At 44.9% G+C, this 15,760-nt stretch overlaps 1 protein-coding gene across 1 annotated transcript in view; it reads left to right on the top strand.

Annotated features, from left to right (window-relative positions):
* Positions 1–15,760, top strand: part of SGPL1 (sphingosine-1-phosphate lyase 1) — a 32,221-nt gene that overhangs the window by 8,933 nt on the left and 7,528 nt on the right. The window contains exons 2-8 of the mRNA XM_027661024.1: positions 71–236; positions 2,720–2,787; positions 4,602–4,749; positions 6,105–6,184; positions 7,500–7,628; positions 14,387–14,475; positions 15,434–15,539. Of these exons, the coding sequence (XP_027516825.1) occupies positions 71–236; positions 2,720–2,787; positions 4,602–4,749; positions 6,105–6,184; positions 7,500–7,628; positions 14,387–14,475; positions 15,434–15,539 (786 nt within the window). The remainder of the gene's footprint in view (positions 1–70; positions 237–2,719; positions 2,788–4,601; positions 4,750–6,104; positions 6,185–7,499; positions 7,629–14,386; positions 14,476–15,433; positions 15,540–15,760) is intronic.

Here is a 15,760-nt window from a genome sequence, read left to right as displayed (position 1 = left end):
CAGCAGTAGACTTTTTGATTTGTGTGCATTTAACCTTTTCTCACTGTCATTCTGGTTTTCCTTTGCACAGGATGCTGTTATTCCCTACAAGGAAGTCCTCCAGATGTACTGGGAGAAAGCAACAGGCTTTGTGAATGCCCAGTGTGCTGGACTTGAACCCTGGCAGCTCATTGGCTTGACCTTTTCTTCTACCCTTCTGAGTGTGTGGCTGCATGGCTTCCTCTTCCAGCCTGAGAGTGAGTATTTGAAAATGAGGGATTTTCCTGTGTTGAGAGGGAAGGGAGGGGCATCAGAGTTGTTCCCAGGTTGTTGCTGTGGGATTTAGGTGCTGAAAAAATCTCCGGAGCAGTTGATTAGGGGTGAGATAAGAAAAGGGTTTATTTGCCAAGGCTGAGATGTTACAAGACGTGTGCCCCTGTGCCCGAGAGGTTACATTTTATAACATCATCCATCCAATCCCAGATGTATCCACCCTGTGGCCTTTTCTCTGGACCGCCCCGGGGTCCACCCCCTTGAAATGGGTCTGGGGTGCATTTCGGGACCACCTACTTCATCATCTTCATCATCATCGGAGCACAAAGGGTACATAGTTACCTAATTCTTGACTTCATTCTGTGGTTTAGGCCCAGATATGCTGTTCTGTCAACTGTCTGGGCCTTGCCTTGACAAAAGACTAAACATTTCTATTGGATTCAGGAGTAGGGCTGATATGGGGAGCATAGAATGGGGTAAGAGGGTTAAGGAATGTGTAAACAAGGGTGCTGGAGGGAAAGGGAAAGGAACAAGGGACAAAGAAGGGAGGGTTTCTGCTTTTCAAACCTACTTATAAAACTTACAAGTCTTACAAATACTAAAAAATAAAAAACCATTAGGGGCTTAAGGCATCAGGTAGTAGAAGGGAAAGGGGGTGAAACAAGGACAAGCGCTTATTAAAGCAGACTCTCTACTGTCAACTAATATTTACAAACCCCTCTTCCAAATTAAGGTGAAGACCTGTCTGATCAATGTAGCACCTCCATTCCTTCAGAGGGTGCAGCAGCCCAGCCTGGAATGTGCCTCTGTCTCCTTCCCTTTCCCTTGTCTCTGTTTTTCTTTTGGCTGGACCATTTACTTGTCGAAACACTCTTGTTGCTCAAACCCTGGGGAGGTTTATCCCAGGGCCGGGTTCCTGTGAACTGAGTCACTGCTGCAAAGTGACTGGATAACCCTTGGTTGCTTCCCTTCCTGCTGGGGGAGGAGATGTGGTTTTGATTTGGCATTGGAGGCGTGTTTCATCTTCAGGATGTTCCAGATAATTGCCTGTGGTGGTGTGACTTTTGTTTGGGTTTTTTTGCTTGTTTGTTTTGTTTCTTTTTAAATTTTATTTAATTTCCGGACCCTCTTCCTGTTTTGAGTGATTTCTGATGTTGACAGTGGGATCTCTTCTGGTGAACTTGCAGTTTCTCCTGGCTGTGTTATGGCCAGAGATCACTACTTTGCCCTCAGAGAACACAGTGCTTTTCATTTCCCACAGGCCTTAGGGTTACACTCCAGTGGCAGCTTGTTAAAAACAGCCAAGTTTGTAACTTGATGTTAACCTCTGTGTCTCTGTTTCTCAAGCAGGCCTTTGGCTTTCAACAGTGGGAATGTCTGTAAGGAACAAATTGGTGTGAAGCTTTTGCTGAGGACAGGGTTATGTTATTTCCTTGGCTAGTATTTGTACTGTTGCACAGTGTATTTTTTTAAAGTATTGACTTAAAAGGTTGTCTGAATATTTCAGGAGTTTGAAGTCTTTACTCACTGAGAAAATTGAAATTGTGTACAGTGAGATGTGCAGCAGAAATGTTGTCAGAGCATTGAGTATTTGCTACAGAGTGTTCCAATTAGTGTCCTTAAGTAGCCTTTCAAACTGTACATATGAAGTGTAAATATATATATGAAGTGGGAGGGAAAGAGTAAATAAAATTGCCAAGTCTTAAAAGGGTTGATTTCTTTAATCTTTTGTTGAGTTATTTCTTGGTGTAAGTGTCCTGTGGGCGTGCAAGTGAAATGCCTGCAGGACTTGGCAGATGTTTCTGGTGGCTGTAAAGCATCTGTGTCATCCTGATTTCATTCCTGCCTATAGAGCTGCCCTAGGAGTTTTCCAGTGCTCGTCATCAATGGCTTCTCTCATTCATGTGGTGGAATTTCTGCTTTTCCCTCTGTCCATCCCTTTTCCTGAGTCATCTCCCATTGCATCATGTTTCCTATCTCTGGTGGACACACATGGGGCAAATCTGTGTTGTGCCACAGCTGACATGGTCACAGATGTCACTGTTTCCTCCTTTGGTCTGGGAACCTGTTTCACATCTTAAATGTTTTTGTTTTCTAGTACTATTCTGGTTTGAAGAGGCAGAAGATAATTTCAAAAAGTACTTTCCCTTTTTGCTGGGGACTTTTCCTTTAGCAGACCCTGAAATCCCTCTCTTTCCTGTAAAATTCCACAGGTGGGTGTGAACTGCTTTGTGAGAAAGTCAAATTATGGATTCGTGTTCTGCAGTCCAGACGTTTCCATAGCATGGTCTGCTCCTGAGCCTTGTTCTTCAATTTTCTCATCTATCCCCTTGGTCACTGAATTATTTTAGCTTGGATCAGTAATGCTGAACCTGGATCATGGTCTCTGCAAGAAGTATTGTGCTCAGAGGCCCTTTTTTTTTTTTCTTGACTCATTATAGGTTCATTTCTAACTTTTCTCTTTCAGGTTTGACATCCCGAACTAAAAAACAGTTCTTTAAACTGCTGAGAAAAATGCCACTTGTTGGAGCCATAGTAAGTATTGGAACAACTACTTCTGGTATTATCCCAGGTCCTTGTTTCAGCTCTCTTGGAGAATATACAGTTCTGTGCATCTTTTTCATGTTTCTGTGATCATAATGATCCAAGGATGTACATCTGGAATGTCTTCTGCTGCCACCTGGTTGAATGACAGATTTAATTTCTACCTATTCTTTTTGTCATAATATCGCCCTCATAAAATGGAGGTGCCACCTTCTTTTAATTCTTTTATTTGTTTTAACCAAGAATCAGTGTGGTAACAGAATTTTCCAGTAACATTTCCTCTTTGTTAGATTTCAAGAAAATAATTTTAATTCTGGGAGAAGGAGGACAGGATTGAACTCGAGTTGCTCTTCTGAAACAATGTCAAGTGTGAGATAGCTAAGTTGTGCAACTTGGAAGGATATTTATTTTAATCAGGGAACTGGCCATGATTAGTTTAGGGTTCAGATAACTATTAACAGTAATTAGCATTATAGCACAAGGCTATCAGAACTTTGTGTAATCATTAAAATGACGTGAGCTGTGGTTTGGGAGATTCTTTTTTTTTTGCACGGAAACTTGCAAGCACAAATGTCAGCATGTTTCAGCACGTTAACAACTTAATGATGAAGAAATGCCCAGCTGGGTTTGTTTTACCTGGTAAATGATGGTATCACACTTGATGGCACTGCTTTCTGCTTAGTGTGTTGGCATATTTGCACATTGACTGAGGGGTCAGATCTGTTACAGATAATTTTATCAAGAGAGTAGCGCAGAGGAACTCTTTTTCCTTTTGCTGTAGACACAGAAGGAGTTCTCCAGTTCTCCCCCAGCCCTCCAGAAGGGAGTAGGATCCCCTCTTTGTTATATAAAGTACCCCAACTTTCACCTTCTCACCTGAGTAGCCCTTGATCAGATGAGTTCTCTTCTGCTTGTATTTTTTGCCTGCCTCTTAGAAAAGGACACCTTGTACAATTCCTGTTGTGTCCAGGCTTTCCCTCCTTGGGGCTGACACTGCTCTCCTGTGCCAGAGGACTCCTGCTGTGCCCTATCTGTGTGCTGTCCTTGCTCTTTGGTAGGTTGATAGCTGATTACCTGTGAGTTGCTTACTGTGAGGCCTTGACTTTGAGGCATTCCAATGTCCAGAAGTCACTATCCCAACACCTGTGTTGCCCGGAAGAAGAATCTTTACTTTGGAATGTTCTGTGAGAAAAAGTCTTGAGTTTCTTGGGTGTAAGGTGTGAGTGAGAAGAAAGAAATCTCTGAACTGTGCCTGTAGTGGAGATTTCTTTGTTGTGTCTCTGTTTTCATGAGTTTCTAAACTGTGTGTGTGGTGGCAGAGGAGGCGAGGTACAGACCAGAATGCATCTGAAGGCTTCTGCAGATTAAAAACTGTGACTTAGAGAGGTTTGGTGGATAAAAATGCAGTTTTCTCAAGCATTAAGGGAGAGTCTCAAAGCTCCTGCTGCTCTTCCATACCCAGCAGAGAATGTCCTGTGTCTGGATGTTGCAGTGGTGGTGTCGAGCAGCTGAGCAGGGGCCCAAGTGCCACTCTGCAATGGCTTAATGGGCACAGTTCTGGGCTGTGCCAGCCACCATTCCCACAGGTTTAGAGCCTGGTGTATGCCAGTTCACTGTTCCAGGCAGCTTGTTTTTGGAGGGAGAGGTTGGTAGGAAGGAGGCTGTGGCTCTTTGATCACAGAGCTGAGGCAATTCCTGTTCTACTCGGCACCACTGATGTAACCAGTAGGTTCTGTCCTGCACACACTCAAGTATTCATAATATGGCCAGTGCCACTGTTTCATAGGTTTTTCCTTTCTCTTTAGATTCAAAAGAAGATTGATGAAGCCTTGAATGATGTCACATCCAGTCTGTCCTTCCTGAAAGATGAAAAGGATTATATCAAAGCGCTGCCGGAACAAGGCCTGAGCCAGCCCCAAGTGCTGGAGAAGATGAAAGAGTACAGCTCCAAAGGTGAGTCTGTGCTGCAGCAGAAGTGGGCCTGTCAGACACCTGATATTACACTTGCTCTCTTAAATGAATTCCAGTGACTCCTGCACATGGCTTCCCCTTAAATATTTCATCCCTGATGCTCTTTGCTTGCAGGTTTTTCTGTTTACCTTCTGGAAGTGACTAAGATCTGTGTTTGTGACTTTTAATACTGTATTTGGGTATTCACACTGAAATTCCATTCCTTCTCCACGAATTCTAGACTGATGGAGAGGTGGGAGAGCTGAGGAGAATAGAAATATGGAGGAAGTTATCTGAATGCATTTTGGTTTGCATTTCTGAGCAGTTGCCTTGATATTTGAGTTTTACCAGAAATGTGTTTTCTGTGAAGCCCCAGGAAATACTCATAATCAGAAAAAGCAACTTCCAAGTAGGATTTTTAGGGAATTTCCAAGACTGTCTCTCTTAATTGAAGTGACCATAATGGTCTGCACCTTGAAAAAGCCTTTTAAGGAAGGAAAAGTCATGCTGTTGTTCTGCTGGCTTGAGCCCTCATAAGCAGTGTTTGACACTTGATTTGAGTTGCCTCTGTCCTGTAAACGTCTCCACCCTGATTTGTGGAACTGTTACTCCTAATGAGCAAATCTGGGTGACTTCCTGTCCAGAGGAAAAGGTAATGACTGCCCTGCTCCTATCCCAAATTTGAGAAATGCCTTCAATTTTCTGTTACAGCAGTGCATCTACTCCAGATTCAGACGCAGATTCACAGCAGAGTATCCTGTGACAACTTCCTTCTTTTCTGCTGATGTGTATTGCTAGTGCTGCTTCTGTCTGTGTTTTCCCTTAAATTATTGTTTCCTTCCTTCACTGGGTTCTTTTTTCTTTTCCTGAGGTCTCCCCCTTCGCCCCCCCACACGCTCTCCTTTGGCAGTTGCCTGGAAATACTGGTTTAGGTGACATTTGACTGAGGTGCCTGGTGTGCTGTAGGTTTTAGCAGTATAAACTTGGCCTTTCCATCTCTTCTCAGCTTACAGTGGTGGTGGGTGCTCTTTGAAAGTGGCTTCAATTTTGCCAATTTAGTGTTCAGTTGGTTGAACAGCAGTTTGGGGAGACTGATGGGGATTAAGTGGATTACATATTAGTATAACTGCTTGCTTGCTATGTGTTATGTGCTGACTCTTCAGTCACTGTTTACTTGCTGTTTGCCAAGTTCACACAATGCCAGGGGCTCACAGCTGCCTCTGGGGCACAAAACCCGGGGAAATCTCAAAAGCTGAGTCCTCATCTGTAGAACCAAGGGTAGAACTTTTCCATGCACTTTTCCACACCTCCTGAGGATGGCTGGGTTTGTGAGTGGTGTGCTCTTCCTTCTCTTTCAGGAGACGTACGTTGGCAGGATGGGAAGGTCTCTGGCACTGTGTACAGTGGTGAAGAGAAGCTCACCCAGCTGCTAGTGAAGGTAAATTGCAAACAGTCCAACTTTGCAGATACCCTCTGCACCTTCAGGGTGACCAGAAACCCCTTAATGCTGTTCCAGCACCTCAAAGTAAATAAGGAAGATGAAAAACTTAAGGCTGCCCAAGTTTGTAAACAGCCTGGAGTAGGAGGAATTAGTAGCAAAGCATTTGAGCAGCATAAATCTGGCCACATAACTGTCCCTGCAAAAACACCTCGTGGAGATAACTGGGCCAGTCAGGTGAGATGTTTCAAGGTAAGGAGCTGGTTTCAAGTGAACTGGAAACTGGTACTGGAACAACTTTCACTGAGCAAAACTAAATCCTTCTTGATTTAAATAAAAGAGAAGTTTGTAAAGTAGTGGGTTTGTTTTTGTTTTTTTTTTTGGCTTGGCTGAGTGGTCCAAATCTTAAACAATGGAGCACTGGCATGTTTCAGTGGTGTCTTTGTTAGGTCTGTTTACCTGCTCAGGAACTTCTCCCTTTGAGGAGGCTGGAGAATAACCTGAACAGCCTAAAGGTCTGTTTGCTAGTGTATTTCCTACCAGAGTTCTTTTGCTAGGAAAGGAAGTCTTACTCCTGGGAACAGCTTTTGTAACAAGTGTAATGAGCTCTGTTCGGTGGTTTCTATTGCTGTTTTCTTCCTCGTGTTGACATTTTCTTTGCCACTTCAAGGGAAACATAAAGCTCAGAGCAGCCTTTCTGGAGGGGCCTCAGAGTGTTGTGGAAACATTCCCTCTGTTTATGTTGATTATTCTGCTGTATTTCTTTTAACATCCCTGCAGTTGCTTTTTGATCTGGACTGCAGGAGATTGGAACTGGCCTGTTCCAGCCTTATATCCTGTGAGTCCACAGTTGCAGAAAAGCATGAAATACTGGTTTCCACATCCACTTTTGTTGTGGTGTGGGTGGCCATTTGTGCTTTTTTTTTTGTGTGCTTCAGAATTTCCCCCTTAATAGTAAACTTGAAAACTAGTTCTGCAAAGGAAGATTTTTGGCCTGTTTTGTGTAAAGCAATCTCAGGGTGCGTGTTGTTCTTTTTTAAAAATTGTCTTTACAACAAGAGCTATTGGTACGTTATAGAATCAATCCAAAGGTCAAAATGCCCTAGAAAAACATGTTGTCTTTTTAAAAATTTTTTTTACTCGTCAGCTTGTGGCATTTACTTGCAGGAGCAGTTAAGCCCAAGGAGATCCACAGTGTTCTTATGGTTAAATGCAGCTAATTTACTTACACAGTGCACATGGGGAGTTCTCAAAGCTGCATTGATAATCCAGTCCTCCACCTGCAAGGCTGACTTTCTGTCTTTGTTTCCTGAAGGTGTATGAAGAGTTTGCCTGGAGTAACCCTCTCCATCCAGATATATTCCCTGGCCTGAGGAAGATGGAAGCAGAAGTAGTGAGGATTGCCTGTACACTCTTCAACGGGGGCCCCAAGTCTTGTGGTGCTGTAAGTAGCCTGTCTTAACTTCCTGGACATTTTGGATATTTTTAACTCTGATAAATGCAAAGGCACCTTGTGCTCTGCAGATGAGACTGAGGTCGAGCTCACTCTGGGATATTCCATGCCAACGTATCTGTATGATGGAGGATGGTTACTTTATTCCTCTTCTTGGTGAAGCTTTATGAGAGACAATTTAACTCAGGGAAATAGTTTTCTAGACAAGACTATTTAGTTCAGCTTTTTTTTTTTTCTCCGCTTTTAAATGACACAGGCTCGATGGCAGTTGGAAAAGAGAAGTGGTGTAATGCTGCCTGGCTGGTGGTCCGTGGGGGATGGTGAACAGAGCAGTGTTACTTTGAGTAGCTCCCCTCAGTTTTAGTCTCTGGACTGGAAATCTGTAGCCTGGCAGATTGCTGGGATTGAGGGCAAGGCCAGCTGGCTGGCTGGTCACCAACAAGAAGGCATGGCATGTATTGTCAGCTGTCCAGCTGGAAAGCTGTGTTTCCAGGCTTTTGTGGCCTTCCAGTGCACTACAGCAGAAACCAGTTTTACAGCCTTGATAAAATTCCTAGCAGGAGTCCAGATGTGTGTTCTTAAACTGATTCTTTCAGTGTTGGTCAAAGAGCAAAAGATAAGAAGTTGCACGGTGAAATATTGTTATAAAAATAAATCATGTCTTCTTCCCCTCCTCTCTCTCCTTTTGGTGAGGATCCTGAATTCCTGAGGGCAGGTTCTCTCCCTGTTTACATGGTGTGTGGGACAGTGAGGTCTTATCTCCTGGCATGGTGGTTAGGTGCAGCTGGCAGGCAATATTTGAGAAGAGTTAGTTGAGACTGTGAGAAGAATCCAGATGAGGTTTTCCAGAGACTGGCAGAGGTGTTTGGTGTAAAATGTGCTGGGGAGGGGAGAAGGCTGGCAGTGGCTGAAGGTCAGTTGGGAAGGCAGTGTTGACACAAGAGCTTAGGAGATGAACTGGCCTTGAATGGGCTTTATCTGTCACTTGGAGGCTTGGTTGTGCTAAGGAGTTAAGTACTGGAGTAGCCTTATAGTAGGTGTAGTTGGGATCAGACTCCAGCTGCATTGAAGCTGAAACTCAGCAGTGCACTGTGTGGGAGTGTAAGATGTGATTGCCTTTGATAGGAGGAAGTGACACCCTGTGACCTGGCTTGTCTTCTCAGGACTGTATTCCTTGTGCCACCTTCAAGTGTACAGAAGGAATGTGCCTCTTTGCTTCTATAAGAAATGTTTAACCTCCCCTCAGCTCCCTCCTGGCTTGCAGCGCTGAGAACGGGGGTGAGATTATCCCTAGAGCGGGGAGGAGGCTGGGGATCAAGCTGTTGAAACTGGTTTTTATCACCAGTTGGGACATCAACTGATAAAACAGGCAGATAGCTGTGTGCTGCTGATGGATGCTTGGAGAACTTTGCTTGCTGAAGCCTGCAAGGAGGACATTCGGGTTTTGTTTCATAAAATGTGTTGTAAAAGCGTCTCCTCGGCCCTGTGTGCTCCTCCACTGAAACTGAAAAGTGGAATTGCTGGAGAGGAGGTCAGAACAGGTAAAAAAACTGCTCCAAAACAGTAAGACTGTGACACAGCCAGTGTGAGACCTCCTGCTTTTCCCTCAGTCCTCCCCTCCCTCCTGAGGATGGTGCCATAAAGCCAAACAAAGGAGCAAAGCAGACACACAACCTGCCGTGGAGTTACATCCCAGCTGGATGAACAGTCCCATTTGCAGGGTGAAGGGGAGGGCTGAAGAGTTGATTGGCTGGAAACAGAAGATTAATTGCAGCCCTGTAATTATCATGTCCAAACAAGTGTCTCCAGTGGACTTTTTGTCTTCCTCCCACGTGTCCCTTCCTGACTGGGAAGCATCCAGAGTTGCTAATCATTGACAGAGAGATGTGGGTAGGTGTATGGAGGTCACATGCTCTTTAAGTAGCTGGCCTCAAAGACTTCTTATTTTCTTCTTTCCAAAGCTGAATTAACATTTCACAATAACTTCTGGCGACTTGGACAGTTACAAAGTCATTTAAAAAGAGCATTTTTTCCGACTGATGCAATGGTTTCTGTCTCAGGAAGGCCCTGCTGTAGCTGGTGGCTCAGACTGCCACAGTCACACTTCAGTAGCTGGTGAGGCTGTAAAACAGAGGCTTTAAGGCTAAACCAGGGAGGGTGCAATGCTCTGAGTTATCCTTAAATTGATCTGTTCATGAGGGGCTGCTGGCATGTTCTGCTGAGAAGGCTTCTGGTTTACTTGATTCCACTTTTGCAGTGTTGAAAATTAATTTCTCTGAATGTCAGCACTGCCTTCTCTGAGAAGCAGTGTGTCATAGTGCCAGGCCCCCTGGCCACTGGATTTAAGCAGCAGGGGCTGCTTGGCCAACTTTTTGGTGCCTGGTTGTGGTCCCTGAAGGCAAATGGAGCTTGCTGGTGTTTCTGGATAGTGTGTCTGTGGCTATGCTGGGTGGAAAATGCCAAAAGTCTCTGTCTGGACTTCTCAGTGAGGCAGTTTCACTTACTCTGTGCTCTGATTTCCACAGCATGGTGCAAAAGAGCATTTTGTGGGACTGATAGTCTGCTTTTCAGTCTGGGAAGAGCAGCACGGTGCCACATTCGTGCTGTTCCTGAGGTTTTCACACATCTCTGTGTGGTCCTGCCCTGTGTCATGTGGACACCTTCCTCAGCAGGATCTCTGGGGAGCGATCCCCTGCTCCCTCTCTGAAGGTTTTTGGTGTGTTTAATAAATGCTAAGATGAAACCTATCTTTTTTAGGTTTCTGGATGTTAAACTAGATGAGCAGGCTGCATTATTTACAGGAGTTGCCTTTAGCTGAGCCACGTGGGCTGTAATTTTTTCTCTTAAACATGGGCATAAAACCTCTTACAATACCCTGGTGGTGAGGGATGCAGACATGCCTTTGCCTTAAATTGCTCTGAGAGATGTTCCAGGTTTTTAAGCAGTTTTAAAAGCAATCATTTTCAGCAGTGGATGGATGTTTCCTATTTCTCACTAATTACTACTATTGTTCTCACTTTTAATTGTGTTAGGCAAGAGCAAAGAGACAGCAGTTGGGGAGTTTTGGCACCTGGGAGATTTTAATCACATCCTTGCAATGATTTGGAAGGACTAATTAAGCTCAGCACTGAGAGGAGGAACTGGGGGATTGGTTCCTGTCTGCTGTGTGCATGTGTTCGTGTTCACAAGGTGCTTTGTTTTGCAGTGCTGGCTCTGTGGGTTTCACCTGTAATTTGGGGAGAAATCACCACTTTTATGCAAGCTTCAATGATTTGTGTGTTCTAAGCAGTTTTTTGACCTTTAAAAAGAAAGGGCAGCTTTGAAGTCTAGGGAGAAACCGTGTTTGGAGGTGTACATGTGCTTGTTTGATGTCAGTCTCTCTGTGAATTCCACTTTTTCAACAGCTGAGGGCAGAAGTGGGAGATGAAATCAGCAGATGCAAACCTAAACCTCCTGTAGAAACCCATTTTATTTCTTCTCCCCAAACTCCAGGGCTTCCAAACTTTGTCCTGGTGCTGGCTGCACATTTGAAGTAGGACTTGAACAGTGAAATGTAAGTGATGTGTCTTGAGGGGAGGTTTAAACTGTGCAGATCCGTCAGATTTTATCTGGAGTGATGAGCAGGTCACCTTGAGACAAGACAGAGCCAGTGGAATTTACAACCTGCAGGTTTACAGGGGTTTTATGGGAGGCTGCCACAACATTACGACCATGCAGTGGATTGGGGTGTATTTTTTTATTCTAATGCTACCTTAGAAATAAATTATAGTGTGCTTTTTTATTCATGGGGTCATTCAGCTCAATGAATTTTTTTGGTCAGGGCCTGAATGGAGGCATTTCTTAAGGTGAAAATGCAAACAAAACTTGAGAGCCCACGAACCAAAGTGATTCTTTTAATGTCTGACAGCTTAACAGTGACATACCAGGGAAATCCTTGAGTAGGGACTTTACCTCTTACTGCTGTTTGTAATGTCGAGGGTCCAGAGCAGTGGGATTTGGAGAGAGGGAGCAACAGATGTGAGAAAGCAGGAGGGATATTTATTCCCTGTGCTCTCTCCTCTCCCCTCCCATTTGGAAAACAATAAATAACTCAGGAACACAAAAAGTCTGTTTATTCGCCTTTTTCCCCCGCACACTTTGCCTGGCTCTTGAAGATAGCACAGGGTTGGAAAGCCGCTTAAAACAATGCCTGTTTCCAGCCCCTTTTTCCCATGGCACGGCTCGAGCCTGTGGACTTTCATTTGGAGGAGGGAGGGAGATGTGTTCGAGCCCTCGGTGGTGCTGAATCACTGCGCGCTGGCCGGGTGCCGGCTGCCCCAGGCGCTGGGGAAGTGCGATCCTGTGACAGTGATTCAGGCTCTGGCTACAGCAGAACGGGTTTGCTGTGGGCAGCTGAGCTGCCAAAGTCTCCTATACAAAAGAGCAGGCTCCATCCACAGGTACAGTCTGTGGGGACCCAGAAGGATTTGGCTGTTGTAGCTGTACTTGGCTAAAGGTGCTGCCTCCAGGTCAAGCTGCTCTGGTACTTCTCTCTGGCGGAGATTTGTGATGTGCTGGCTGTGGGCCAGTTTAGGAAGCTGAGCTGGCTGAAATTTAGCCCTTTTGGGTGGATTTTCAGCTGCTTGAACAAGCTTTCTGTGTGGTTGTCTGCATGCCAGTCCTGCTGCCTGGGGGGGTAGGATCCATCCTGGATGTTGTTCCTTATCCTGCACGTGACCGACTGCTGACAAGTGTTGACTCTGACCTACCAGAAACTGAGAATGGCTCAGCGTTTCCATAAGCCAGACTTTGAGGAAAGGTTTGTTTATATATAGAGGCAAGATGGTGGTGTTTTGGTGGAAAGACTGAAATATGGGAATAAGGCTGGTTTTTTTTCAAGAACAGATTATCTAGATGAGAGAAGGGAATGCTTGCCCAGCAAGGAGCAGGCCTGATAGCATGGAGTGCCTGGTGTTCAGTAACACGAATCCCAAGATCCCAAAGTCCTTCCTGGCAAAGTTTTCACAGTCATTGCAATATCTACGTTTCAAGGAGTGTTACAAGTACGCAGTAATTCCCCTTCTCCCACCCAGTAGGAAGGAAGGCAGTCCCTTTTATACCAGCTGGGCTTTTTTCCCCAGTGGTAATAGCTGACAGCTTGACAGATCTTTTCATAAGGAGAGTTGAGAAGTGAGTGACACAGCCCATAAAAAACTTAAGACGTTGTGTTCCTGCTACCATCCATTTGCTTCACAATTAATGCAGCGATGTCTTTATCCAGTGTGAGGCTCTGTTAGGTTTTATCTGTGACAGCTGTTGCTTTTAAACTACCAAAAAAAGCAGAAATTGTCTGTGGTGTGACAGTCACTTCCACAGTTGCCTGTGCCAGCAGCTGCTGCTGGCTTGGGTCCTGTTAGGAACAAATGTGGCAGGCTGGTTTTTGTGCCTGTGAACTTTGTTCCTTGTCTCTGCACTTAATGTTTAGTCATTGTCACACAGTCACACTTCTTTTTATTTTGGCAGTTTGCAGCTATGTCAGCTGGGAAAAAACCAAAGGAAACCCCAAACTTAGAGGTGTCATAAGACATACAAATGTGATTGCATCCTTTTAATGTTTATTTCTGGGGGGAAGAGGTTAAAAGGGGAAGTTGCAGTTGGTTCAGCAGATCTGAGGATCAAAACTAGTCCCCCATATGCCTGATAAGCAGCTTTTGATTCCTCTTTCATCTGCACTTCTGTGTAACTGTCCCAGGTACCCCCTTGCCTCAGGTTATGGTTCTCCCATAGAGTCCTGCTGGCTGTTTGAGAAACCAACTTCATATTTTTCCAGGTTAAAATTTTACTGTGGAAGGTTTGTGCCCAGTGTCCCCTGTGTGTCAGAAGTCATAAAGCCTGGCCAAGAAGTGACAGTCCTCCCACTTGAGGAATCTCTTCTTGTAAAGAGTTTAATTTATGTATTTGCAGCAGCTCTTGAGTTCCAGTCTGCAACAATAAACCTGGGTATACCTTCCCCTCTTCTAACTCCTGATGCAAACCCCCTTTGTTCTCCTCTGGTCAGGGTAAAGAGGACTGGGACAGCACAGCTGGTGGGTTGTGTGGATACTGAGGGGCTTGCTGGGGAGGGGAAGACAGAAATTCCTCCTGGTGGGTCCTTGAGGGCTTAGAAGCCCTGGTGTTGAGGAGGCCTAGGCTGGGCTCTGCAGAGAGAAGGTGGGAGAGAGCTCTGTGTCCTGCAGTTCTCCAGGTTATGGGAAGCTTTTGTAGCTCGGGAGCAGTGCCAGCTCTGAGCCCTGAGCTTGACTCTGTGCCTCAGTGTGGCACTGCTCCAGACCTAATAAACCCTGCTGGACTGCAGTTGACTTAACACAGACTCAGCTTTGTTGTTCCCGTGTACGTGGCATAATTAATCTGTAATCCTGATAAACAATCCCCAGGTAATCAAGAGTTTAAGTATGTACTTGCAGTTTTGTGAGGTGGAGTGTGTTTGCCAGCTAGTGACTATGCAGTGTGATCCCCTCCTGTTAGACTTTAGAGTTGAATACTTCATTTTGTTTTCTCTTTCCTCCACCCCATTTAAATGGAGAATTCAACATTTAAATGTGCGTTTTCAAGCTGAATGTCTGAAAGCTGCCTCGTGCTGTTCAGTGGCTTCTGCTGCCTTGAACCCCCAAGTTGTCCTGTGGCTGAATCCCTATGTTTTTGCTTTTCCCTTCTGCAGCATGCATGTTAAGCAGTTGTTTTAACTTGTTTGCTTCTTTCCTTCCTGACAGATGACATCTGGGGGGACTGAGAGCATCCTGATGGCCTGCAAGGCCTACCGAGACCTGGCGTACGAGAGAGGCATCAAACAGCCAGAAATGTGAGTGGTGCCTCCACAGCTCTTGGCTTTGGGGGCTTGTGGGATTTACTGTTCCTCTTGAGTTGAGGTGGCTGATGGACCTCAATAATCCTTCATTTCATAGCTCATTACCACCTCCTCCTTGTCCATCTCTGTCTGGAGGAGAGAACCCTGGTTGGAAAGAAGTGGTTCAAAAGTGGTTCAAAGGCACAGGAAGCTTTAAGCAGCCTGAGGGGGCACAAATGTTGCTGGGGGGGCTGTGATGAGCAGATGTATTTTGACAATACCTGTCTGCTGCTCTGGACAACCTGTCCATACCAGCTTTGGGCCTCTCTTGAGCAGAGATTGTCAGGCCCTTTGTCAGGCCCTTTGAAGTATTTGAGGGTTTTGATTTATTCAGATCAAAGGGGGTTTAGCCTTAAAATGCTCAGACTGGTTGGAGCTCAAATGAGGAATTGTGCTAATCATTACACTGCTAATAGAGGATTTGCTGTCTCTAATGTGCTGCCTCTTTTCTAGATGGTGCAGCAAAACTATTTCTCTGGTTAATTGCTGATGAGGGGAAAATGTAAAAAGAAATTAAACACTGGTGTTCATCTTCTGCTGAATTCCTGTGGTTCTTTTCTTCCCTCTCTAACATTTAAGGGCCTGATAATGATATGAGGCCTTAGAAAACAAGGTTAATTAAGGCTGTTCAAACAGCCTCTGCCATTTGAGATGGGAGACACAAATGTTACATTCATTTGGTATATTTATGCTGCTCCTTCCTTTTGGTATCATCTCCTCTCGGGGAGGGTGGCCAGGGGAAGATGGAGATGGTACAATACTGTTTGATATGACAGGAAAGTAGATTTCTTGGGAATTCTAGTTCCTGGTTGACAGAAGGCCATGCAGAGGGTTGTTCAAGATGGAGTGTCCATCATGTTAGTCCAGACCAGGTGTTGCCTGGGTTGACACACACACTCTGTTACTATTCCAGGTTGGTCCCAGTGAGTGCCCACGCGGCATTTGACAAGGCAGCACATTACTTTGGGATGAAGCTGATTCAAATCCCATTGACCAAGGCTATGGAAGTGGATGTCCAGGTATTGCTTTAGGCAGCACGTTGCTCTTTCTGTGAATAATTAGCACTGTACAGCATCTAGCAAGAAATCTACCAATCCAGGTATAGCAATAGGGATGAATGCTTTCTGGAAACAAGGAAAAAGGGCACGAGGGAAGTGCCTGTCACTGCACATGAGACTTTAAGTTAAAATGACTGGATGTAAACCATCCCTTTGCCTTGTTTGATTAATTCAGGATCAAG

Source organism: Corapipo altera, unplaced genomic scaffold (genome assembly GCF_003945725.1).
Source record: "Corapipo altera isolate COAL_440 unplaced genomic scaffold, ASM394572v1 133, whole genome shotgun sequence".
Taxonomy (NCBI): domain Eukaryota; kingdom Metazoa; phylum Chordata; class Aves; order Passeriformes; family Pipridae; genus Corapipo; species Corapipo altera.
The sequence above is the reverse complement of the archived record's forward strand: the minus strand, read 5'-3'. Positions and strand labels throughout refer to the sequence as shown.